Source organism: Aegilops tauschii, chromosome 5, assembly GCF_002575655.3.
Source record: "Aegilops tauschii subsp. strangulata cultivar AL8/78 chromosome 5, Aet v6.0, whole genome shotgun sequence".
Classification (NCBI taxonomy): domain Eukaryota; kingdom Viridiplantae; phylum Streptophyta; class Magnoliopsida; order Poales; family Poaceae; genus Aegilops; species Aegilops tauschii.
The window spans coordinates 537,794,653-537,822,485 of NC_053039.3; the positions used below are offsets into that span (position 1 = coordinate 537,794,653).

General features: G+C 46.4%; 1 protein-coding gene across 1 annotated transcript; it reads right to left on the reverse strand.

Moving 5' to 3' along the window:
• Nucleotides 1-621: 621 nt before the first annotated feature.
• LOC109738413 (uncharacterized) lies at nt 622-27,570 on the reverse strand. The gene is made up of 3 exons (XM_020297517.1): nt 27,372-27,570; nt 934-1,562; nt 622-846 (listed from the first exon to the last, which is right to left on the reverse strand). The coding sequence occupies exons 1-3, from the start codon at nt 27,568-27,570 to the stop codon at nt 622-624; spliced, it is 1,053 nt and encodes a 350-aa protein (XP_020153106.1).
• Between the last annotated feature and the right edge of the window lie 263 nt (nt 27,571-27,833).

Below are 27,833 nucleotides of genomic sequence, written 5' to 3' on the forward strand. Positions count from 1 at the left end.
TGACGTTTGGTACACCCAAAGCATTCCTACGGTATCCGGGAGTTGCACAATCTCATGGTCTAAGGAAATGATACTTGACATTAGAAAAGCTCTTAGCAAACGAACTACACGATCTTGTGCTATGCTTAGGATTGGGTCTTGTCCATCACATCATTCTCCTAATGATGTGATCCCGTTATCAATGACATCCAATGTCCATGGTCAGGAAACCATAACCATCTATTGATCAATGAGCTAGTCAACTAGAGGCTTAATAGGGACATGTTGTGGTCTATGTATTCACACATGTATTACGGTTTCCAGTTAATAAAATTATAGCATGAACAATAGACAATTATCATGAACAAGGAAATACAATAATAACCATTTTATTATTGCCTCTAGAGCATATTTCCAACAACACGGTGTTGAGATCCACCTTCATGATCTCCACCCCGGTCATCATGCTCGCGAGAGCCACTTCTTTCGCCTTGGTCTTGGCGTTGGCGGCCTCGATCTCTAGCATCTTGGCTTGCTTCTCCGCGTCCATCTCAAGCCTCCTCCTTTGGATCTCCATGAAGGCGTTCATTTGCTCTTCTTTGAAACGCCGACGCTCCTCCTCCCTTGAGTCCTTCTTGTTCATCATGCCCTCCAAGGTGTTGGATGCCGCATCCCGCTTGTCCTCCTTCTTGGAGTTGGTCTTCCCCCGCGGCCGTGCCGGCTCGCCGTCCCCAACCTCCTCCACGGCTTGCTTCCCCCCACGCGACTTGAGGGGGCATATTGCGCCTTGAACTTCTCTTCGTCCTTGATGACCTGAAAGCAATGGGAGAGGTTGAAGCACTTGCCATTGTGTTGGACCTTGAATGCCTACAGAATGTTTCCATGCAAGCATATTGGCAAATGGTATGCAAGAATGAACTTGATGACACAAAAGAGGGTGGCTTGCTAGCATACCATGTCTTGCATGCCGATGCCGCTCACGGGGCGGGCCTTGACGCTCTCAAGAGTGGCACAAAACTTGTTGCACTCTTGTTGGATGACCCTCCATAGCTTCGAAATGGACACACACCCGCGCGTGCTCACAATTTGGTAAGGCGGAAACTTCTTGCGCTCATGAAACTCCCGGTGGACACGAATCCGAAATGTTGAATGCTTTTGTTCGCCGCCCATCTTGGGGTCTTGTCCAATGTCTCGCCAACACTCGCAAAGAAGCTTGTCCTCGGCCGTCGTGTATGCCTTCGTGTGCTTGCTCTTGCGCTTCGGCTTCGGACCGGCGGCTTGGTTGGCGAGCTCGTCCTCGAACAAAGGCTCCACTTCGATGTCGCACTCATCCTCTTCCTCTTGCCCATAGTCATCCGAAAACTCGTGGTCAAGTGGGAAGCCGTCCAGGTCCATGCCGACCTGATCACGCATGAAGGCCGCCTGATCGGGATCATAGCCAGCGGCCGGCGTGAACGCCCCGCGGCCGTCCTGGCTTTGTGTCTTGTCGGGATCGTAGCCAGCGGCCGGCGCACCACCCTCGAAGATGAGATTCTGCATGTAGTCCTCGTCGCCGGCGGACGGCATTCCCTCGAACAGGTTGCGGGTGAGGGAGTCCTGGATTAGGGGGTCCCCGGGTATCCGGACTATGTGACATGGGCCGGATTAATGGGCCGTGAAGATATGGAGGCCTTCCCCCGAGTCCGGATGGGACTCTCCTTTGTGTGGATGGCAAGCATGGCGTTTGGATATGAAGCTTCCTTTCTTTGTAAACCGACTCTGTACAAACCCTAGCCCCCTCTGGTGTCTATATAAACTGGAGGGTTTAGTACGTAGAGGCGATCACAATCATACAGGTTAGACATCTAGGGTTTAGCAATTATGATCTCGAGGTAGATCAACTCTTGTAACCCCTATACTCATTAAAGTCAATCAAACAGGAAGTAGGGTATTACCTCCATTAAGAGGTCCCGAACCTGGGTAACCATCGTGTCCCCCGCCTCCTGTTACCTTTAATCCTCAGACGCACAGTTCGGGACACCCTACCCGAGATCGGCCGGTTTTGACACCGACATTGGTGCTTTCATTGAGAGTTCCTCTGTGCTGTCGATAGAAGGGTCGATGGCTCGCCTTGTCGTCAACGAAAAGATCACTTCTGGAAGGGCCCTAGTTTCTGGGCAGATCCTCCAGATCGGCAGTTTCACCATAGGCGCCCGCCCGGTCGTCAAGCCCAAAGCGGTCCCCCAGATTGCCAAAAACCATCTCCGCATCAGCCCCGAAAGCGTCGATAAGATGGATCCGACAGATATCTCGTCTTTAAACAAAATGCTAGATCGCATCGCCACCCTGGGGGTCGCAACAGATTATGATCTGATTGGGCTTAAACCCGATCAGAGGGAAATTGAATCCCCACCTGTCACCCACCTGGTGACCGTCGTGGAAGAGCAAGTTGAGGATACTGCTCCTCCTATGCTGAAAACAAACTATGTTCGCATCTCTGACCCCTGCGAGCCGTATACCCGCCTTCGAGAAGAGACCGTCTGTCCTCCGAACATAGAATTAGGCGTTGAGCCTAAAAACCCCCAGGACACTCCGGATCCTGGGCTAGTGACCTCAGAAATTTTGCAAAATCCAGATTCCTCAGTGGGTCAGGGTTCGTACTTAAACCCACCCGCCCACCACAATCAATACTCTCCAAGCAATTCCGGTCCCCCGGATATATATGACTTAATGTATATACGGCAGTAACCTCAGGAAACAGTCCATCACTTCTGGGCTGGATTCCTACTTGTTAAAAACAAGATTAAAGATTGTTGTGATGACGATGCGGTATCACTCTTTTGCCGCAACTGCATGGACGAGGGGATCCTCAACGCCCTCAACCGACGCCGCATACTGCACTTTGCAGATTTGGCACACATAGTACAGAAGTATTGTGAAATGGAAAGCGCCTGGAAATCCCAGACAACTCGGTGGGAGCCATCGGCCTTTCAGCCACCCACCGGCCGGGCAAGAAGGATGCAACCTCACGGGGCACCTGATCATCACTTCACGGACAAGAAAATTAAACCCCTAACGGGACATAGAACTGTCCTTGATGAATGGCTCGACAAGCCTTGTCAGATACACACAATGCCGGATTCCGAACCAACACATAGCCTTCGGGCATGTTGGATACTCCGGCAGGTGGCTAAAAGCGGTGAGGCAATCCTCACCAACACTACCCCGGCAAGGTACTCCTCGGAGGATAGCGATCTCAATGTACTTACGGTCTTCGAGACCTTTTCTTCAAATAATCAGCAAAAAAGGGCGCTCTGCGTGTTGGAAATATGCCCTAGAGGCAATAATAAATTGGTTATTATTATATTTCCTTGTTCATGATAATCGTTTATTATCCATGCTATAATTGTATTGATAGGAAACTCAAATACATGTGTGGATACATAGACAACACCATGTCCCTAGTAAGCCTCTAGTTGACTAGCTCGTTGATCAATAGATGGTTACGGTTTCCTGACCATGGACATTGGATGTCGTTGATAACGGGATCACATCAATAGGAGAATGATGTGATGGACAAGACCCAATCCTAAGCCTAGCACAAGATCGTGTAGTTCGTTTGCTAAGAGCTTTTCTAAAGTCAAGTATCATTTCCTTAGACCATGAGATTGTGCAACTCCCGGATACCGTAGGAATGCTTTGGGTGTACCAAACGTCACAACGTAACTGGGTGGCTATAAAGGTGCACTACAGGTATCTCCGAAAGTGTCGGTTGGGTTGGCACGAATCGAGACTGGGATTTGTCACTCCGTGTAAACGGAGAGGTATCTCTGGGCCCACTCGGTAGGACATCATCATAATGTGCACAATGTGACCAAGGAGTTGATCACGGGATGATGTGTTACGGAACGAGTAAAGAGACTTGCTGGTAACGAGATTGAACAAGGTATCGGGATACCAACGATCGAATCTCGGGCAAGTACTATACCGGTAGACAAAGGGAATTGTATACGGGATTGATTGAATCCTCGACATCATGGTTCATCCGATGAGATCATCGAGGAGCATGTGGGAGCCAACATCGGTATCCAGATCCCGTTGTTGGTTATTGACCGGAGAGTCGTCTCGGTCATGTCTGCGTGTCTCCCGAACCCGTAGGGTCTACACACTTCAGGTTCGGTGACGCTAGGGTTGTAGAGATATTAGTATGTGGTAACCCGAAAGTTGTTCGGAGTCCCGGATGAGATCCCGGACGTCACGAGGAGTTCCGGAATGGTCCGGAGGTAAAGATTTATATATGGGAAGTCTTGTTTTGGTCGCCGGAAAAGTTTCGCGCATTATCGGTATTGTACCAGGAGTGCCGAAAGGGTTCCGGGGGTCCACCAAGGGGTCCACCTGCCCCGGGGGGACCACATGGGCTGTGGGGTGTGCGCCTTGGCCTATATGGGCCAAGGGAACCAGCCCCAAGAGGCCCATGCACCAAGAGATAAGGTAAAGGGAGAGTCCTAAAGGGGGAAGGCACCTCCTAGGTGCCTTGGGGAGGATGGACTCCTCCCTGGCCGCACCCTTCCTTGGAGGAAGGGCCAAGGCTGCGCCCCCCCCCCTCTCCCTTGGCCCTATATATAGTGGGGGGAAGGGAGGGCAGCAAACCCAAGCCCTGGCGCCTCCCTCTCCCTCCCGTGACACATCTCCCTCCTCCCGCAGCGCTTGGCGAAGCCCTGTTGGAATCCCGCTACTTTCACCACCACGCCGTCGTGCTGCTGGATCTCCATCAACCTCTCCTCCCCCCTTGCTGGATCAAGAAGGAGGAGACGTCGCTGCTCTGTACGTGTGTTGAACGCGGAGGTGCCGTCCGTTCGGCGCTAGGATCATCGGTGATTTGGATCACGACGAGTACGACTCCATCAACCCCGTTCTCTTGAACACTTCCGCTCGCGATCTACAAGGGTATGTAGATGCACTCCTTCCCTCTCGTTGCTAGTAAACTCCATAGATTGATCTTGGTGATGCGTAGAAAATTTTGAATTTCTGCTACGTTCCCCAACAGTGGCATCATGAGCTAGGTCTATGCGTAGTTTCTATGCACGAGTAGAACACAAAGTAGTTGTGGGCGTCGATTTTGTCAATTTACTTGCCGTTACTAGTCTTATCTTGATTCGGCGGCATCGTGGGATGAAGCGGCCCGGACCGACCTTACACGTACACTTACGTGAGACAGGTTCCAGCGACTGACATGTACTAGTTGCATAAGGTGGCTAGCGGGTGTCTGTCTCTCCCACTTTAGTCAGATCGGATTCGATGAAAAGGGTCCTTATGAAGGGTAAATAGAAATTGGCATATCACGTTGTGGCTTTTGCGTAGGTAAGAAACGTTCTTTCTAGAATCCCATAGCAGCCACGTAAAACATGCAACAACAATTAGAGGACGTCTAACTTGTTTTTGCAGGGTATGCTATGTGATGTGATATGGCCAAAAGGATGTGATGAATGATATATGTGATGTATGAGATTGATCATGTTCTTGTAATAGGAATCACGACTTGCATGTCGATGAGTATGACAACCGGCAGGAGCCATAGGAGTTGTCTTAATTTATTGTATGACCTGCGTGTCAATGAAAACGCCATGTAATTACTTTACTTTATTGCTAAACGTTAGCCATAGTAGTAGAAGTAATAGCTGGCGAGACAACTTCATGAAGACACGATGATGGAGATCATGGTGTCATGCCGGTGAAGAAGGTGATCATGCCGCGCCTCGAAGATGGAGATCAAAGGCGCAAGATGATATTGGCCATATCACGTCACTTTATGATTTGCATGTGATGTTTATCATGTTTACATCTTATTTGCTTAGAACGACGGTAGCATAAAAAAGATGATCCCTCACTAAAATTTCAAGAGACGTGTTCCCCCTAACTGTGCACCATTGCAAAGGTTCGTTGTTTCGAAGCACCACGTGATGATCGGGTGTGATAGATTCTAACATTCGCATACAACGGGTGTTGACGAGCCTAGCATGTACAGACATGGCCTCGGAACACATGCAAAACACTTAGGTTGACTTGACGAGCCTAGCATGTACAGACATGGCCTCGGAACACAAGAGATCGAAAGGTCGAACATGAGTCGTATAGTAGATGCGATCAACATGGAGATGTTCACCGATGATGACTAGTCCGTCTCACGTGATGATCGGACACGGCCTAGTTTGACTCGGATCATGTATCACTTAGATGACTAGAGGGATGTCTATCTGAGTGGGAGTTCATTAAATAATCAGATGAACTTAATTATCATGAACATAGTCAAAGGTCTTTGCAAATTATGTCATAGATTACGCTTTAGTTCTACTGTTTAAGATATGTTCCTAGAGAAAATTTAGTTGAAAGTTGATAGTGGCAATTATGCGGACTGGGTCCGTAAACTGAGGATTGTCCTCATTGCTGCACAGAAGGCTTATGTCCTTAATGCACCGCTCGGTGTGCTGAACCTCAGCGTCGTCTGTAGATGTTGCGAAACATCTGACATACACGTTTTGATGACTACGTGATAGTTCAGTGCGTAATGTTGAACGGTTTAGAATTGAGGCACCGAAGACATTTTGAAACGTCGCGGAACATATGAGATGTTCCAAGAGCTGAAATTGGGATTTTAGGCTCGTGCCCACGTCAAGAGGTATGATACCTCTGACAAGTTTCTTAAGCCTGCAAACTAAGGGAGAAAAGCTCAACTGTTGAGCATGTGCTCAGATTGTCTGAGTACTATAATCGCTTGAATCGAGTGGGAGTTAATCTTCCAGATGAGATAGTGATGGTTCTCCAAAGTCACTGCCACCAAGCTATTAGAGCTTCATGATGAACTATAACATATCAGGGATAGACATGATGATCCTTGAGCAACTCGCGATGTTTGACACCGTGAAAGTAGAAATCAAGAAGGAGCATCAATCGTTGATGGTTAGTAAAACCACTAGTTTTAAGAAGGGCAAGGGAAGAAGGGATACTTCATGAAACAGCAAATCATTTGCTGCTCTAGTGAAGAATCCCAAGGTTGAACCCAAACCCAAGACTAAGTGCTTCTGTAATGAGGGAAACGGTCACTGAAGCAAAACTGCCCTAGATACTTGGTAGATGAGAAGGCAGGCAAGGTCGACAAAAGTATATTGGATATACATTATATGAATGTGTACTTTACTAGTACTCCTAGCAGCACCAGGGTATTAAATACCGGTTCGGTTGCTAAGTGTTAGTAACTCAAAATAAAAGCTGCAGAATAAACGGAGACTAGCTAAAGGTGAGATGACGATATGTGTTGGAAGTGTTTCCAAGGTTGATGTGATCAAGCATCGCATGCTCCCTCTACCATCGAGATTGGTGTTAAACCTAAGTAATTGTTATTTAGTGTTGAGCAATACGGTTATTCATTTAAGGAGAATAATGGTTACTCTGTTTATTTGAATAATACCTTCAATGGTCTTGCACCTAAAATGAATCTCGATCGCAGTGATACACATGATCGTGCCAAAAGATATAAAATAGTAATGATAGTACCACATACTTGTGGCACTGCCATTTGAGTCATATTGGTATAGAACGCATGAAGAAGCTCCATGTAGATGGATCTTTGGACTCACTCGTTTTTGAAAAGATTGAGACATGCGAACCATGTCTATTGGTATATATGCATGAAGAAACTCCATGCAGATGGATCGTTTGGACTCACTTGATTTTGAATCACTTGAGACATGCAAATCATACCACATGGGCAAGATGACTGAAAGACCTCGTTTTCAGTAAGATGGAACAAGAGAGCAACTTGTTGGAAGTAATACATTTGATGTGTGCAGTCCAATGAGTGCTGAGGCATGCGGTGGATATCGATATGTTCTTACTTCACAGATGATTCGAGTAGATGCTGAGAATATTTACTTGATGAAACACAAGTATGAATTATTGAAAGGTTCAAGTAATTTCAGAGTGAAGTTGAAGATCGTCGTGACAAGAGGATAAAATTACTATGATATGATCATAGAGATATCTGAGTTACGAGTTTGGCACACAATTAAGACATTGTGGAAAGTGTTTCACAATTAATACCGCTTGGAACACCACAATGTGATGGTGTGTCCGAACATCATAACTGCACCCTATTGGATATGGTGCAAGCCATGATGTCTCTTATCGAATTACCACTATCGTTTATGGGTTAGGCATTAGAGATAACCGCATTCACTTTAAAAGGGGCACCACGCAATTCCATCGAGACGACACCGTTTAGAGAAACCTAAGTTGTCGTTTCTTAAAAGTTTGGGGCTGCGATGCTTATGTGAAAAAGTTTCAAGCTGATAAGCTCGAACCCAAAGCGGATAAATGCATCTTCATAGAAAACCCAAAATAGTTGGGTATAACTCCTATTTCAGATCTGGAAGCAAAAGTAATTGCTTCTAGAAACGAGTCCTTTCTCGAGGAAAAGTTTCTCTCGAAAGAATTGAGTGGGAGGATGGTGGAGACTTGATGAGGTTATTGAACCATAACTTCAACTAGTGTGTAGCAGGGCACAGGAAGTTGTTCCTGTGGCACCTACACCAATTGAAGTGGAAGCTTATGATAGTGATCACGAAACTTCGGATCAAGTCACTACCAAACCTCGTAGGTTGACAAGGATGCGTACTACTTTAGAGTGGTACGTAATCCTGTCTTGGAAGTCATGTTGCTGGACAACAATGAACCTACGAGCTATGGAGAAGCGATGGTGGGCCCGTATTCCGACGAATGGCTCAAGGCCATAAAATCCGAGATAGGATCCATGTATCAGAACAAAGCATGGACTTTGGTGAACTTGCCCGATGATCGGCAAGCCATTGAGATAAATGGATCTTTAAGAAGAAGACGGACGTGCACGGTAATGTTACCGTCTATGAAGCTCGACTTGTGGCAAAGAGTATTTTCACAAGTTCAAGGAGTTGACTACGATGAGATTTTCTCATCCGTAGCGATGCTTAAGTCCGTCGGAATCATGTTAGCATTAGGTGCATTTATGAAATCTGGCAGATGGATGTCAAAACAAGTTTCCTTACCAGTTTTTGTAAGGAAAGGTTGTATGTGATACAATCAGAAAGGTTTTGTCAATCCTAAGGATGCTAAAAGGTATGCTAGCTCCAGCGATCCTTCCATGGACTAGAGCAAGCATCTCGGAGTCAAAATATACGCTTTGATGGAGTGATCAAAGTTTTTGGGTTTATACAAAGTTTGTTAGAAGCTTGTATTTACAATAAAGTGAGTGGGGGCGCTACAACATTTCTGATAAGTATATGTGAATGACATATTGTTGATCCGAAATGATGTAAAATTTCTGGAAAGCATAAAGGGTTGTTTGAAAGGAGTTTTTCAAAGGAAGACCTGGATAAAGCTGCTTACATATTGGGCATCAAGATCTATAGAGATAGATCAAGACGCCTGATGATACTTTCAAAGAACGCACACCTTGACATGATTTTGAAAGAGTTCAAAATAGATCAGCAAAGAAGGAGTTCTTGGCTGTGTTACAAGGTGTGAGTATTGAGTAAGACTCAAGACCTGACCACAGCAGAAGAGAGAGAAAGGACGAAGGTCGTCCCCTATGCTTTAGACGTAGGCTCTACAGTATGCTATGCTGTGTACCGCACATGAAGTGTGCCTTGCCATGAGTTGGTCAAGGGGTACAATAGTGATCCGGGAATGGATCACATGACAGCGGTCGAACTTATCCTTAGTATCTAGTGGACTAAGGACTTTTCTCGATTATGGAGGTGAAAAGGAGTTCGTCGTAAAGGGTTACGTCGATGCGAACTTTGACACTAATCTGGATGACTCTGAGTAGTAAACCGGATTCGTATAGTAGAGCAGTTATTTGAAATGGCTCCAAGTAGCGCGTGGTAGCATCCACAAGATGACATAGATATTCATAAAGCACACACGGATCTGAAAGGTTCAGACCCGTTGACTAATAACCTCTCTCACAAGCATAACATGATCAAACCAGAACTCATTGAGTGTTAATCACATAGTGATGTGAACTAGATTGTTGACTCTAGTAAACTCTTTGGATGTTGGTCACATGGTGATGTGACCTGTGAGTGTTAATCACATGGTGATGTGAACTAGATTATTGACTCTAGTGCAAGTGGGAGACTGTTGGGAATATGCCCTAGAGGCAATAATAAATTGGTTATTATTATATTTCCTTGTTCATGATAATCGTTTATTATCCATGCTAGAAATGTATTGATAGGAAACTCAAATACATGTGTGGATACATAGACAACACCATGTCCCTAGTAAGCCTCTAGTTGACTAGCTCGTTGATCAATAGATGGTTACGGTTTCTTGACCATGGACATTGGATGTCGTTGATAACGGGATCACATCATTAGGAGAATGATGTGATGGACAAGACCCAATCCTAAGCCTAGCACAAGATCGTGTAGTTCGTTTGCTAAGAGCTTTTCTAATGTCAAGTATCATTTCCTTAGACCATGAGATTGTGCAACTCCCGGATACCGTAGGAATGCTTTGGGTGTACCAAACGTCACAACGTAACTGGGTGGCTATAAAGGTGCACTACAGGTATCTCCGAAAGTGTCTGTTGGGTTGGCACAAATCGAGACTGGGATTTGTCACTCCGTGTAAACGGAGAGGTATCTCTGGGCCCACTCGGTAGGACATCATCATAATGTGCACAATGTGACCAAGGAGTTAATCACGGGATGATGTGTTACAGAACGAGTAAAGAGACTTGCCGGTAACGAGATTGAACAAGGTATCGGGATACCGACGATCGAATCTCGGGCAAGTACTATACCGGTAGACAAAGGGAATTGTATACGGGATTGATTGAATCCTCGACATCGTGGTTCATCCGATGAGATCATCGAGGAGCATGTGGGAGCCAACATGGGTATCCAGATCCCGCTGTTGGTTATTGACCGGAGAGTCGTCTCGGTCATGTCTTCGTGTCTCCCGAACCCGTAGGGTCTACACACTTCAGGTTCGGTGACGCTAGGGTTGTAGAGATATTAGTATGCGGTAACCCGAAAGTTGTTCGGAGTCTCGGATGAGATCCCGGACGTCACGAGGAGTTCCGGAATGGTCCGGAGGTAAAGATTTATATATGGGAAGTCTTGTTTTGGTCGCCGGAAAAGTTTTGCGCATTATCGGTATTGTACCAGGAGTGCCGAAAGGGTTCCGGGGGTCCACCAAGGGGTCCACCTGCCCTGGGGGGCCACATGGGCTGTGGGGTGTGCGCCTTGGCCTATATGGGCTAAGGGAACAAACCCCAAGAGGCCCATGCGCCAAGAGATAAGGTAAAGGGAGAGTCCTAAAGGGGGAAGGCACCTCCTAGGTGCCTTGGGGAGGATGGACTCCTCCCTGGCCGCACCCTTCCTTGGAGGAAGGGCCAAGGCTGCGCCCCCCCCCTCTCCCTTGGCCCTATATATAGTGGGGGGAAGGGAGGGCAGCAAACCCAAGCCCTGGCGCCTCCCTCTCCCTCCCGTGACACATCTCCCTCCTCCCGCAGCGCTTGGGGAAGCCCTGTTGGAATCCCGCTACTTCCACCACCACGCCGTCGTGCTGCTAGAGCTCCATCAACCTCTCCTCCCCCCTTGCTGGATCAAGAAGGAGGAGACGTCGCTGCTCCGTACGTGTGTTGAACACGGAGGTGCCGTCCATTCGGCGCTAGGATCATCGGTGACTTGGATCACGACGAGTACGACTCCATCAACCCCGTTCTCTTGAACACTTCCGCTCGCGATCTACAAGGGTATGTAGATGCACTCCTTCCCTCTCGTTGCTAGTAAACTCCATAGATTGATCTTGGTGATGCGTAGAAAATTTTGAAGTTCTGCTACGTTCCCCAACATTGCAACCTCGCCGAAGTTAACCAAGTAGCTGCAATAAACCATTGGAACGACATGGCGATAACCTTCAATGCCACTGACGAACCACCGACCCGATCAGTCCGAGCACCGGCCGCTTTAGTTCTCAACCCAATTGTGGATGGCTTTGGGCTCACTAAAGTGCTCATGGAGGGGGCAGCGGATTGAACCTCATCTATGAGGACACGCTCGACAAAATGCAAATAGACAGGAGCCGCATCGAGCAGAGTAGTACAACCTTTCGAGGTATTATCCCCAGCCGAGAAGCGCGGTGTTCGGGAAAAATAAAACTTGATGTGGTATTCGGCACGCCGGAGAACTACAGGTCTGAAGAGTTAATTTTCGAGGTGGCACCTTTCAACAGCGGATATCATGCCTTGTTGGGGCGAGATGCATTCACACGCTTTCAAGCCATACCTCATTACGGGTATATGAAGCTTAAAATGCCTGGGCCCAACGGAGTCATCACTATCACCAGTGATCCGGACATAGCACTCCGCGCCAAAAACAAAACCGCATCCCTGGCCCTCGAGGCACTATCCGAGGCCCTTGCGGCCGAGGAGCTCACCGCTCTACGGCCCATAGTGGATAGAGATGATGTAATCCTCGACAAAAGGCCAAAATCAACTTCTTTCAAACCGGCAGACGAAATAGTCAAATTCCAAGTTCACCAGGCGGATCCTACTAAAATAGCAGCCATTGGAGCACAGCTGGATCTGGCAATCAACGCCGCTCTGAGAGCATTCCTGCGCGATAATTGGGACATTTTCGCCTGGCACCCTTCGGATATGCCAGGAATCCCACACAGACTGGCCGAACACAGCCTCAACAAAATAAAGGGGTTCAAGCCAGTTAAGCAAACGCTACGGCGATTTTCCGAACCCAAACGACAAGCTATGGGGGAGGAGGTAGCCAAATTACTTGAAGCCGGGTTTATTCGAGAAATAAAACACCTGGATTGGTTAGCAAACCTGGTGATGGTGCCAAAGAAGGACAAATCCTGGTGCCTTTGTGTCGATTTTAAAGACCTCAATAAAGCTTTCCCTAAGGACCCCTTCCCACTGCCCCACATAGACCAGATTGATGCAACTGCAGGACATGATTCACTATGTTTCCTCGACGCATACTCCGGATACCATTAGATTAAGATGAAAGAATCCGACCAGGCTGCAACTGTGTTTATCACTCCGTACGGGCCTTTTTGTTTTAACACTAAGCCTTTCGGGCTTAAAAACGCCAACGCCACCTACCAACGCATGATTCAAACATGCCTGGAAAAACAAATTGGCAAGACGGTGGAGGCGCATGTAGACGATGTAGTAATCAAAACCAAACATGTCGAATCATTGATAGACGACTTACGTCTTACATTCGACAACCTCCGAACATATGACATACGGCTCAATCCGGAAAAATGCGTTTTTAGCGTTCCGGACGGAAAGCTGCTTGGGTTCATTGTTTCCAATAGAGGAATCGAAGCAAACCCAGCCAAAATCTGACCCTTGTCTCAGTTGGCAATACCAACAGACCTAAAACAGGTCCAAAAACTAGCTGGGTGCGTGGCAGCCTTAAGCCGCTTTATCTCCAGACTCGGAGAGAAGGCGCTGCCGCTATACCGCCTGCTTCGACGTACCGACCACTTTGAGTGGACGGACGCGGCAACGGCCGGGTTGGAAGAAATAAAAACTCTGCTAGCAAACAATCCAATCCTCGCCACACCTAACATTGGTGAACCTATACTACTGTATATATCTGCAACTCACCAGGTGGTGAGCGCAGTACTCGTCGCGAACGAGAGGAAGAGGGACATAAATTCCCACTCCAAAAGCCCGTATACTACGTATCGGCGGTTTTCACGCCATGCAAATCACGGTACCCGCACTATCAAAAGATAGCATATGCGGTTTTCATGGCATCACGGAAGCTGCGACACTACTTTCAAGAGTGCTCGATCACGGTGGCCTCCGAGGTACCACTCAATGACATCATAAACAATCGAGATGCCACCGACCACATTGCAAAATGGGCCATCGAGCTCCTACCATTTTAAATAACGTATAAACCACGCCGAGCCATTAAATCTCAGGTGTTGGCCGACTTCGTCTCCGAATGGACAGAGGCCGAACTCCCTAAAGAGTACGACACATACTCCAACTGGGTGATGTACTTCGATGGCTCAAAAATGTTAGCCGGATTGGGGGCCGGTGTCATCCTAACATCCCCTACAGGGGACACAGTCCGCAACATATTGCAAATCATGTGTGCAAACTCTAATAACGCAGCCGAATATGAGGCACTACTACATGGCCTCCGGATGGTTGTTTCTATGGGCATACAACGCCTCGAGGTGTGCGGGGATTCAAATCTCACAATATCCCAAATAAATGGAGAATTCGATGCCAAAGATCCAAAGATGGCGGCTTACCGCAATGCCGTGCTGAAAATATCAGCTTGGTTCGAGGGGCTCGAGTTTCATCATGTGGCCCGAGACAGTAACCAAGCAGCGGACATCCTTGCTCGAATGGGCACTAAATGTGACCCCGTCCCTCCTAACACGTTCGTGGAAAGGCTCTTTAAGCCATCCATGGTATGGCAGGACGAGAGTGGAAATACCAGTCCGGCGTCGATCACACTCCCAGATGCCGAACACGATTCAGCCATCATCGGGGGCTCGGGCACAGAACCAACGCCTTCCGCCCATGTAATCATGGCGGTAATCGCTCCATGAACCGAACCCTTCCTGGCCTACCTTAATAGGCGGGAGCTCCCCGAGGACCAGAATGAGGCTCATTGCATCGTTCGACGTTCGAAAGCCTACATGGTTCATGAAGGTGAACTCTACAAGAAAAGTACTACCGAAGTCCTTCAAAGATGTATCTCCGAAGAGGAGGGGCGGCAGCTCTTGGCCGAAATCCATGCTAGCCTTGGTGGCCATCACGCCGCAGCTCGGGCCCTTGTAAGTAAGGCCTTCCGTACTGGTTTTTTCTGGCCCACGGCCCGAGCAGATGCACAGGACCTCGTCCAATGCTGTGTCGGATGCCAGCTTTTCGCCAATCAAAGCCATATGCCGCCTACCGCCCTACAAACAATCCCCATTACGTGGCCTTTTGCGGTCTGGGGGCTGGACATGGTCGGACCCCTTAAAGGGGGAAGTCATAAGAAAAAATACCTGCTGGTTATGGTAGATCAATTCACTAAGTGGATAGAGGCCAAGCCAGTTAAAACAGCTGAAGCTGGACCAGTGATAGATTTCATATCCGGCGTCGTACACCGTTATGGTGTCCCGCACAGCATCATCACCAACAACGGCTCTAACTTCACAGCCGACGAGGTAAAAACTTGGTGTGCTAACCTGGGCATAAAGCTCGATTACGCCTCCGTATATCACCCTCAAACAAACGGTCAAGTTGAACAGGCCAATGGCCTGATAATGAGCGGCATTAAACCCAGACTCGTGCGATCTCTAAAGGAGTCGGACAAACACTGGGTCGAGAAGCTTGACTCCGTACTCTGGGGGCTGCGGACCACACCCAATCGCATGACCGGATACACACCGTTCTTCATGGTGTATGGCGCAGAGGCTGTCTTGCCCTGCGATATTATTCATGACTCACCTCGAGTGCGCATGTACGAAGAGAGAGAGGCCGAGCTCGATCGGCAAGATGACTTAGATGGCCTGGAGGAGGAGCACGATGTCGCAAAAGCTCGTTACGCATTCTACCAACAACAAGCTCAAAGATACCAAAGCAGAGAAGTGCGGGCCAAGCCTTATAATGTAGGTGAACTCGTTCTAAGCCTACCAGAGAAAAAAAAAGGACAAACTCAAGCCCAAATGGGAGGGTCCCTTCTTTATAGATGAAGTTCTCACTGGAGGAGCCTATCGCCTTCGTAATGCATCGGACAATCGCTTAGAGCCGAACCCATGGAACGCTGCCAGACTCCCAAGATTCTACGCCTAAGTCTGGACACATTGGTCATTACCTTTTTTTCTCTTTTTTCTCTTTCTTCTTTTTGTTTGTTTTACGATTTCTAGCGTGTGTTCGGGTAAGCCGCACACTTGCGGGGAATACATCTTTAAATGTACATACCCCACTATAACTGGGGGCGTCTTTCAAATAGAATCTCTTTATTATCTCGAGCATAAAGCTCACCATATATATATGTGTATTTTTTTGCTCATATACGTCCTGTCTTCGCCATTATATGCACATCTATGACTTAAGTTTTTGCCAAGCTGGGTTGCCTGGCTCCTGTGCTTATGCCCTACGTTCCCGCTTGTTCGGCAAGGGCATAAAGGGAGCACCTCTGCGATTGTTACAGCCGGGTCATCCGGACATGTACCTCAGACGGGTGAAGCCGAAAGCTAGCGTTCTTAATGGAATAATTGGTCGGCGGGAAGAGACGAATTGCTTTCGTAGCAGTATAAACTACTAAAAAACAAAGACTCCTATGATTCTTTCGCATCACAGCTTAGTCATGCATAAATGCATGCCGACCCAGGAAGAGGAACCCTTAACGGAACTATTCTTTCTGGAAGATGTTTCTTATGTTAAAAGGTAATATAACATAACTCCCTGAATACAGTTTGTCTATTCAAGCATTATGACCGGACCGCCTGGTTCCCGAACATACTTGGTGTTTCCCACAGGTATAGTATTCGGAAACACTCCACCCTTGGGTTTCGGAGGCTAAAAGCGGAAGGTCCGCCATGACAATCTTTTACAAATCGGTCGGAGATAAGTTTTGCTGATAAAGTGTATTGTCACATAAAATCACAAAACTACTCTTTATCTATGCCATCTATCAGGCTGTCTAGTTTACAATCCTGCTGTGAAAATTTGGCGGCTATCTTTATTTGGTCATACACCAAGCTACTGGAATTTCTTGTTCGTCTAGTCCCTGAGGTCCAACCCGTGCCATATGATTCGGATCAAGTCCGGTCTACCATGTTTTCACCATGGCCCAGGCCTCTCGTGCACCTTCTCGACATGCCGATGCCTTCCAAAGCTCAAAGCGAAGACGAGCTCCTTTGAATAGCTCTGCGAGCTCCCCCATTAGTCCGGGAGGAGAATCGGATGGCCATAACGCCTTCGCCATACTCCTCACCGTCTTCCGAGCTTGCTCATGAACCTTGGATAACTCTTGCAGCAAGTCGCCTTGAAATCCGGACACTTCCCCTTCAGGCCGCCTAGTCAATAAGCCTACAGGAACAATCTCGTAAAACAACAATTTCCATCAAGGGACCACATGAAAGACAGGTTAAAAGGACATACTAAATATGCCACCTTTCAGCTTTCTGTTTTCCTTCAAGGCATCCGACAGTTGGGCTCTTACGTCCTTCAGTTCCTCTGCTTGCTAGATGTTGGTATCCTGTAGTTTGTTTTTCTCATTAATGGTCCGTGTCAACACACGTTGACCAGTGGCTTGTTGCCCTTCGGCATGTTCTTTGGCCGCCTCAGCAGCCTTTAGCCTCTCCTCCAACTGATTTACCGACCCTGCCGCTGTTAAGCAATGCATATTTAAAAATCATTGTTGCCGCAGAATCGTACTTTCCGGAAACGGTTGCACTTACCATTCGATGCCTTCTGGGATTCTTTAAATCTTCCAGTCCGGCGGTGGCAACAGCTAGTTTGGTCTGACATTCTTCAAGCTCCTGAGACAGTCTGTTGTTCTTCTCCGTGAGTACCTGATTATACAACGATCCTTAAATCAGTTGCGCCAACTGCTTCAAGTCTCGGGGGCTACTGGCATATGATTATCGAATCTACACAAAGCCTTTACCCGCATATCCTTTGAAAGCTGGTGTGTAGCTCCGGCAAGTCCATCCCGAGCAGCCCGGATATATGCATCCGCAGAGCTGAGGGTGTTGAACGCCTCTTCGGTGAAACTTGGATCGCGCATGGCCTCTTTCCCCTGCCGATGGACCATCGCGCTCTCCACTTTGGAATTGGTGATGGATACATTATCCGAATCCTCTTGGAGGTGACAATCCGGCGTAGCGCCCGTACTAACCCTAGCCCTTGTGGCAGGGTCCGGGGCCGGATTGTCCGACGCACGGCTGGCGAGATCTCCGGATACAGTCCGGTGTACGCTCTTCCAGAAATATAGCACAGCGGGGCACGTCACAATCCATCCGATTCGCTGAGTGCGGGTTGAAAATTATACCTATTCGGAGAATGAGGAGGCTCGGTAGTATCACCGCCCGCCTTTCTTTTCAAAGACTCGCCCTGCGCGAGCGTCGCCTTCTTGGAGGACACCTTCGATACGGCTCCTTCGGAGCATGAGATAGTGCGGTGGGTGAGGTGCAACGGGAAAGCTCTTATTGAAGAGATGTCTCCTGTGCACTTACGTGGGAGGAGGGGAGAAGGCCGGGATAATCGGCTGTGATGGCCACTTCTGTGCCGTCGTAGCTCGCCTGATAAAAGACCCCCTCCTTAAGCTCTATAAATATATCCGGGTCCTCTTTGAATCCGGGATCCAGGTCCCGAATATGGTCCTCTGGCTGCGGAGCGGGGCTATAGATCCCCGCGACGACCTTTCTCCATTCCTGTTAAAAATAGTTGGATTAAGTTCAACTATGCATGACTCAGGAAGAGGATTGAGTAAGGCTAATGACCAAAAGCTCACCCAGTCAGCAGGGTTGTACATGGAAAGACCTTCTCGGCATTTAAGGCGAATAAAATCTTCTTTCTCCCCTTTATAAAGATGAGCCAACATTGCAGCCAAGGCGGCAAAGTTGTCCAGACCCTTGTGCCCGCAACGTGATGCGTCATCTTCCCCATTGTAATGCCACATGGGGGGTCCTCTGGATTGGAGTGGCTGAACGCCTCACGTTATTGAAATCGCCATTACCTCAATTATAGATAGTCCGGAGTGGGCGAGTATTTTAATCTTGCTCATTAACTTCTTAATCTCTGCACTGTCTTCCTCCTCGAGGCTCCGGGGACGCCAGCTGGTGCGCTTCTTTAACGGAGCATTGGAAAATTCGGGAAGGCCTCGCCGGATTGGGTCTGGGAGAACAACGTCTTCAATATAAAACCATTCTGAGGGCCACTCTTCGGATGCCTTCTTCGGAGTGCCGGACAAGTATCCTGTCCCGGCTACGCGCCATACTTCGGCACCGCCCACCTCGAATATGGATCCCTTTTGGGAGCGGGGGACGAGGCAGAAAAGTTTCCTACATAACTCAAAATGGGCCTCGCAGCCTAGGGACAGCTCGCAAAGAGCGACGAAACCCGCGATGTGCAGAATGGAGCCCGGCGTGAGATTGTGCAGTTGGAGGCCATAATACTCCAGGAGACCTCGGAGGAAAGGGTGGATAGGAAATCCAACGCCTCTTAATAGGAAGGAAACGAAGCACGCTTGCTCCCCTTTAGTAGGATTGGGGAAATTTTCCGCCAGGGCCTCGCCATTGATGGAAGTTAATCCCGCCCGAACGGGGACTAGATCCGCGGGAGGGAGATATCCCTGCGTCTGAAGCTTGGTCAGCTGGGCGTGGGATACCGAGCAGCTCTCCCAATCTCCTTTTTGAGGGCCGTGGGGGCGTGAGGAAGAACTGGGAGCGCCAGCCATGTTTGCACGGTTTCCTATGGCAAGCTCTAAGGATTTTCGCCTGGTGTCGAATGGCATCTGAGATCCAATCTCCTTAAATAGACGCCTTCCCTTCAAAGTCAGGGTGTTATCTGTAAAAACACTTGGACCCTTCGTATTCGTCTGACACGTGGAAGCCGAGGCAGCGGTGGCGGAGAAGCCGAAGGGTATGATATTTGATATAAAGTCAAAGCTGTCCGAAGTACCATGGAGGGCCCACCTTACAAAGTCGAAGATATAAAACCGAATACAGTTCTTTTCTTCAATTGCTTTGGAGTATTTGGAGGAGGAACCTGCCTTGCAATGCCGAAGACAATCTGCGCGTCGGACACATCGTCATTGAAGCCTAGTTCGGGGCTACTAAGGGAGTCCTGGATTAGGAGGTCCCCGGGCATTCGGGCTATGTGACATGGGCCGGACAAATGGGCTGTGAAGATACGAGATTGGAGGCCTTCCCCCGTGTCCGGATGGGACTCTCCTTTGCGTGGATGGCAAGCCTGGCGTTCGGATATGAAGCTTCCTTTCTCTATAAACTGACTCTGTACAAACCCTAGTGATACGTCTCCAACGTATCTATAATTTTTGATTATTCCATGCTATTATATTATCTGTTTTGGATGTTTAATGGGCTTTATTATGCACTTTTATATTATTTTTGGGACTAACCTATTAACCGAAGGCCCAGTGCAAATTGTTGTTTTTTCGCCTATTTCAGTGTTTCGCAGAAAAGGAATATCAAACGGAATCCAAACGGAATGAAACCTTTGCGAGGATCGTTTTTGGAACAAACGCAATCCAGGAGACTTGGAGTGGATGTCAAGGAAGCAACGAGGCGGCCACGAGGTAGGAGGGCGCGCCCGGGGGGGTAGGCGCGCCCCCCACCCTCGTGGGCCCCTCGTGGCTCCACCAACCTACTTCTTTCGCCTATATATACTCATATACCCTGAAAACATCCAGGAGCACCACGAAACCCTATTTCCACCACCGCAACCTTCTGTACCCGTCCCATCTTGGGGCCTTTTCCGGCGCTCCGCCGGAGGGGCAATCGATCACGGAGGGCTTCTACATCAACACCATAGCCTCTCCGATGATGTGTGGGTAGTTTACCACAGACCTTCGGGTCCATAGTTATTAGCTAGATGGCTTCTTCTCTCTCTCTGGATCTCAATACAAAGTTCTCCTCGATTCTCTTGGAGATCTATTCGATGTAATTCTTTTTGCGGTGTGTTTGTCGAGATCCGATGAATTGTGGGTTTATGATCAAGATTATCTATGAATAATATTTGATTCTTCTCTGAATTCTTATATGCATGATTTAATATCTTTGCAAGTCTCTTCGAATTATCAGTTTGGTTTGGCCTACTAGATTGATCTTTCTTGCAATGGGAGAAGTGCTTAGCTTTGGGTTCAATCTTGCGGTGTCCTTTCCCAGTGACAGCAGGGGCAGCAAGGCACGTATTGTATTGTTGCCATCGAGGATACAAAGATGGGGTTTATATCATATTGCTTGAGTTTATCCCTCTACATCATGTCATCTTGCTCGTTACTCTGTTCCTACGAACTTAATACTCTCGATGCATGCTGGATAGCGGTCGATGTGTGGAGTAATAGTAGTAGATGCAGAATCGTTTCGGTCTACTTGTCACGGACGTGATGCCTATATACATGATCATGCCTAGATATTCTCATAACTATGCGCTTTTTTATCAATTGCTCGACAGTAATTCGTTCACCCACCATAGAATTTGCTATCTTGAGAGAAGCCACTAGTGAAACATATGGCCCCGGGGTCTATCTTCCATCATATTAATCTCCCGTCAACGTGCTATTTCTGTCGCCGTTTATTTTGCAATCTTTACTTTTCAATCTATACAACAAAAATACCAAAAATATTTATCTTATTATCTTTATCAAATCTCACTTTTGCAAGTGGCCGTGAAGGGATTGACAACCCCTTTATCGCGTTGGTTGCAAGGTTCTTGATTGTTTGTGCAGGTATGAGGGATTTGCGTGTAGTCTCCTACTGGATTGATACCTTGGTTCTCAAAAACTGAGGGAAATACTTACGCTACTTTGCTGCATCACCCTTTCCTCTTCAAGGGAAAACCGATGCGTGCTCAAGAGGTAGCAAGAAGGATTTCTGGCGCCGTTGCCGGGGAGATTTGCACGAAGTCAAGTCAAGATTTGATCTCCCGTCAACGAGCCATTTCTGGCACCGTTGCCAGGGAGATCTACGCACAAGTCAAGACATACCAAGTACCCATCACAAACTCTTATCCCTCGCATTACATTATTTGCCATTTGCCTCTCGTTTTCCTCTCCCCCACTTCACCCTTGCCGTTTTATTCGCCCTCCTTCCGTTCGATCTTGTGTTACCATGTGTCTTCTTTTTGCTTGCATCTTCGCTTGCTAAAAGTTTATGGATCCTCATCCCCTTGCTAATCTTTTTAAGAGATCCAATTATTATGAACCAATTTCAAGTGATTTGAGTGCACTAGATTATCTTTATGAGGTTTTGCTTGAAATTCGTGAATCTGAAAATTGTGATGAAGAAATTTATGAAGAGATTCACGATAACTCCTTGAATAAAAAGCATGATTACAATGATTTTACTATAAATTCTCTTGATGTCAATTAAGCTAATAATATGCAAAACCCTAAGCTTGGGTATGCTAGTTTTGCTATGTCTACTACTTGTTGCAATGATCATGATTGGGATGATTTTTCTTATGATCTTGAAAATGTATTTAAGCCCCATGATGATTATGAGATTGATAATAATGGTTGCAATAATACTGAAAGTGGGTTTGGAAGAGTGTCAACTTTAGATCCCACATATTTGGATAATGTTCAATCTTATGAAATTTTGGATAAAAGTGGGTTCGGAGAGGTCATGACTTTAGTTAATGATATTCCCACTATTTTGGAAGAGTGTCAACTTTGCATGCATGTGGATCATGTAGAGAAAATTTTATGTGATAGCTATTTTGTTTAATTTGCCTATGATCCTACATGTAATTATTATGAGAGAGGAAAATATGGTTGTAGAAATTTTTATCTTACTAAATTACCTCTCGTCATGTTGAGATTGCTATCGTCTCTTTCTTCTTCCTTGCATATGCTAATTTTTGCTTGCTATGATAATTTGTTTGCTTATGAAATGCCTATGCATAGGAAGTATGTTAGACTTAGATGTGTTTATCACGTGTTCTTTGATGCTCTCTTTGTGCTTTAATTCTTGTCTTTGATGTGAGCATCATTAAAATTATCAATGCCTAGCTAGGGGCGTTAAACGATAGCGCTTGTTGGGAGGCAACTCAATTTTATTTTTGTTCCTTGATTTTTGTTCCTGTTTAGTAATAAATAATTCATCTAGCCTTTGTTTAGATGTGGTTTTATCTTTTAATTAGTGTTTGTGCCAAGTAAAGCCTATAAGATTTTCTTGGGTGATAATTATTTGATCTTGCTGAAAAAGACAGAAACTTTCTGCTCACGAAAGCAATTGTTAAAAATCACCAAAAAGTGATAAAATATTGATTCCAATTGCAGTATATCAATAATAAAATTATCTAGGTCTTCCTATTTTGGTAGAATGTTTGGAGTTCAGAAGTATGCGTTTGATACAGATTGCTACAGACTGTTCTGTTTTTTATAGATTCTGTTTTTCGTGTGTTGTTTGCTTATTTTAATGAATCTATGGGTAGTATCGGGGGGTATGAACCATAGAGAAGTTGGAATACAGTAGGTTTAACACCAATATAAATAAAGAATGAGTTCATTACAGTATCTTAAAGTGGTGGATTGTTTTATTTCGCTAACGGAGCTCATGAGATTTTCTGTTGAGTTTTGTGTTGTGAAGTTTTCAAATTTTTGGGTAAAGATTTGATGGATTTTGGAACAAGGAGTGGCAAGAGCCTAAGCTTGGGGATGCCGAAGGCACCCCAAGGTAAAATTCAAGGACAACCAAAAGCCTAAGCTTCGGGATGCCCCGGAAGGCATCCCCTCTTTCGTCTTCGTCTATCGGTAACTTTACTTGAGGCTATATTTTTATTCACCACATGATATGTGTTTTGCTTGGAGCGTCTTGTATGATTTGAGTATTTGCTTTTTAGTTTACCACAATCATCCTTGCTGTACACACCTTTTGGAGAGACACACATGAATCGGAATTTATTAGAATACTCTATGTGCTTCACTTATATCTTTTGAGCTAGATAATTTTGCTCTAGTGCTTCACTTATATCTTTTTAGAGCACGGTGGTGGTTTTATTTTATAGAAATAATTGGTCTCTCATGCTTCACTTATATTATTTTGAGAGCCCTTTAGAACAGCATGGTAATTTGCTTTGGCTATAAAATTAGTCCTAATATGATAGGCATCCAAGATGGGTATAATAAAAACTTTCATAAAAAGTGCATTGAATACTATGAGAAGTTTGATACTTGATGATTGTTTTGAGATATGAAGATGGTAATATTAAAGTTGTGCTAGTTGAGTAATTGTGAATTTGAGAAATACTTGTGTTGAGGTTTGCAAGTCCCGTAGCATGCACGTATGGTAACCATTGTGTAACAAATTTGAAGCATGATGTATTTCTTTAATTGTCATCCTTTGTGTGGAGGTCGGGATCGCGCGATGGTAAACTCCTACCAACCCTTCCCCTAGGAGCATGCGTGTAGTGCTTGGTTTTGATGACTTGTAGATTTTTGCAATAAGTATGTGAGTTCTTTATGACTAATGTTGAGTCCATGGATTATACGCACTCTCACCTTTCCATCATTGCTAGCCTCTTAGGTACCGTGCATTGCCCTTTCTCGCCTTGAGAGTTGGTGCAAACTTCGCCGGTGCATCCAACCCCCGTGATATGATATGATCTATCACACATAAACCTCCTTATATATTCCTCAAAACAGCCACCATACCTACCTATTATGGCATTTCCATAGCCATTCCGAGATATATTGCCATGCAACTTTCCACCGTTTCATTTATTATGACACGCTTCATCATTGTCATATTGCCTTGCATGATCATGTATTTGACATCGTATTTATGGCAAAGCCACCATGCATAATTTATCATACATGTCACTCTTGATTCATTGCCCATCCCGGTACACCGCCGGAGGCATTCATATAGAGTCATATTTTGTTCTAGTATCGAGTTGTAATCATTGAGTTGTAAATAAATAGAAGTGTGATGATCATCATTAATAGAGCATTGTCCCAAATAAGAAAAAGAGAAAGGCCAAATAAAAAAAGGCCCCAAAAAGGGAAATAAAAGGGACAATGCTACTATCCTTTTTCCACACTTGTGCTTCAAAGTAGCACCATGATCTTTATGATAGAGAGTCTCTTATTTTGTCACTTTCATATACTAGTGGGAATTTTTCATTATAGAACTTGGCTTGTATATTCCAACAATGGGCTTCCTCAAATGCCCTAGGTCTTCGTGAGCAAGCAAGTTGGATGCACACCCACTTAGTTTGTTTTGTTGAGCTTTCATACATTTATAGCTCTAGTGCATCCGTTGCATGGCAATCCCTACTCCTTGCATTGACATCAATTGATGGGCATCTCCCTAGCCCGTTGATTAGCCGTGTCATTGTGAGACTTTCTCCTTTTTTGTCTTCTCCACATAACCCCCATCATCATATTCTATTCCACCCATAGTGCTATGTCCATGGCTCACGCTCATGTATTGCGTGAAAGTTGGAAAAGTTTGAGAATACTAAAGTATGAAACAATTGCTTGGCTGAAACCGAAGTTGTGCATGATTTGGGATATTTTGTGTGACGAAGATGGAGCATAGCCAAACTATATGATTTTGTAGGGATGAACTTTCTCTGGCCATGTTATTTTGAGAAGACATAATTGCTTAGTTAGTATGCTTGAAGTATTATTATTTTTAGGTCAATATTAAAATTTTACCTTGAATCTTTCGGATCTGAACATTCATGCCACAATAAAGAAAATTACATTGAGAATTATGTTAGGTAGCATTCACATCAAAAAATCTGTTTTTATCATTTACCTACTTGAGGACGAGCAGGAATTAAGCTTGGGGATGCTTGATACGTCTCCAACGTATCTATAATTTTTTATTGTTCCATGCTATTATATTATCTGTTTTGGATGTTTAATGGGCTTTATTATGCACTTTAATATTAATTTTGGGAGTAACCTATTAACCGAAGGCCCGGTGCAAATTGCTGTTTTTTTGCCTATTTCAGTGTTTCGCAGAAAAGGAATATCAAACGGGATCCAAACGGAATGAAACATTCGCGAGGATCGTTTTTGGAACAAACGCAATCCAGGAGACTTCGAGTGGACGTCAAGGAAGCAACGATACGGCCACGAGGTAGGAGGGCGCGCCCCCCACTCTCGTGGGCCCCTCGTGGCTCCACCGACCTACTTCTTTCGCCTATATATACTCGTATACCCTGAAAACTGCAGGAGCACCACGAAACCCTATTTCCACCGCCGCAACCTTCCATACCCATGAGATCCCATCTTGGGGCCTTTTTCGGCGCTCCGCCGGAGGGGGAATCGATCACGGAGGGCTTCTACATCAACACCATAGCCTATCCGATGATGTGTGAGTAGTTTACCACAGACCTTCGGGTCCATAGTTATTAGCTAGATGGCTTCTTCTCTCTCTTTGGATCTCAATACAAAGTTCTCCTCGATTCTCTTGGAGATCTATTCGATGTAATTCTTTTTGCGGTGTGCTTGTCGAGATCCGATGAATTGTGGGTTTATGATCAAGATTATCTATGAACAATATTTGATTCTTCTCTGAATTCTTATATGCATGATTTAATATCTTTGCAAGTCTCTTCGAATTATCAGTTTGGTTTGGCCTACTAGATTGATCTTTCTTGCAATGGGAGAAGTGCTTAGCTTTGGGTTCAATCTTGCGGTGTCCTTTCCCAGTGACAGCAGGGGCAGCAAGGCACGTATTGTATTGTTGCCATCGAGGATAAAAAGATGGGTTTTATATCATATTGCTCGAGTTTATCCCTCTACATCATGCCATCTTGCTTAATGCGTTACTCTGTTCCTATGAACTTAATACTCTAGATGCATGCTGGATAGCGGTCGATGTGTGGAGTAATAGTAGTAGATGCGGAATCGTTTCGGTCTACTTGTCACGGACGTGATGCCTATATACACCTAGATATTCTCATAACTATGCGCTTTTCTATCAATTGCTCGACAGTAATTCGTTCACCCACCGTAGAATTTGCTATCTTGAGAGAAGCCACTAGTGAAACCTATGGCCCCTGGGTCTATCTTCCATCATATTAATCTCCCACCAACGTGCTATTTCTGTCGCCATTTGTTTTCCAATCTTTACTTTTTAATCTACAACAAAAATACCAAAAATATTTATCTTATTATCTTTATCAGATCTCACTTTTGCAAGTGGCCTTGAAGGGATTGACAACCCCTTTATCGCGTTGGTTGCAAGGTTCTCGATTGTTTGTGCAGGTACGAGGGATTTGCGTGTAGTCTCCTACTGGATTGATACCTTGGTTCTCAAAAACTGAGGGAAATACTTACGCTACTTTGCTGCATCACCCTTTCCTCTTCAAGGGAAAACCAACGCATGCTCAAGAGGTAGCACCTAGCCCCTCCGGTGTCAGTATAAACCGGAGGGTTTAGTCTGTAGAGGCGATCACAATCATACAAGTTAGACATCTAGGGTTTAGCCATTACGATCTCGAGGTAGATCAACTCTTGTACCCCCTATACTCATCAAAGTCAATCAAGCAGGAAGTAGAGTATTACCTCCATTAAGAGGGCCTAAACCTGGGTAAACATCTTGTCCCCCGCCTCCTGTTCCTTCGATCCTCAGACGCACAGTTTGGGACCCCCTACGCGAGATCGGACGGTTTTGACACCGACAGCGGGCGTCTGGGAGCACGCCGGCCGGCATATGCCGCGCGCGTTTCCTCGCGCCTCCGGATGACGAGCCACCGGCCACCGGTGTGGCGTTGAGGTCGATGGGCGCAGGTGCTGGCATGGAAGGCACCACCACCCTCACGTCGGGCGAGCACTCCATGCCGAGGCGGGAGGCCTGCGAGTACACGTGGAAGCCGGGCATCGGGGTGCAAGCCGACACGCGGGGTGAGTCGGGCAGCACCATCCGAGGAAACGCCGATGAGCCGGTGCTGGCCGCGGCGACGGCGGCGTTGACGAGGCCGTGCTGGCTAGGGTTTAACCCTAACATGTAGAGCGCCTCCCTCGTTGCCGCCGCGACGCGGGCGTTGGTGACCTCCTGCTGTGCGGCGGCGGCAACCTCATCCCTCGCGTCCGTGGCGTGCCTCCGACCCTTCCTCTTGGCCGACTCCCTTGCCCGTTGTTCGG

Bases quoted from the DNA above. Each gene is read 5' to 3' on its own strand.
- LOC109738413 (XM_020297517.1), bottom strand. From the start codon at position 27,570: ATGCCCGGCTTCCACGTGTACTCGCAGGCCTCCCGCCTCGGCATGGAG. The intron at 1,563-27,371 runs GTCGGTGTCAAA...ACTCCCTCACCC, and splicing joins CGTGCTCCCAGACGCCCGCT to GCAACCTGTTCGAGGGAATG. The intron at 847-933 runs GTATGCTAGCAA...AACATTCTGTAG, and splicing joins GCATCGGCATGCAAGACATG to GCATTCAAGGTCCAACACAA.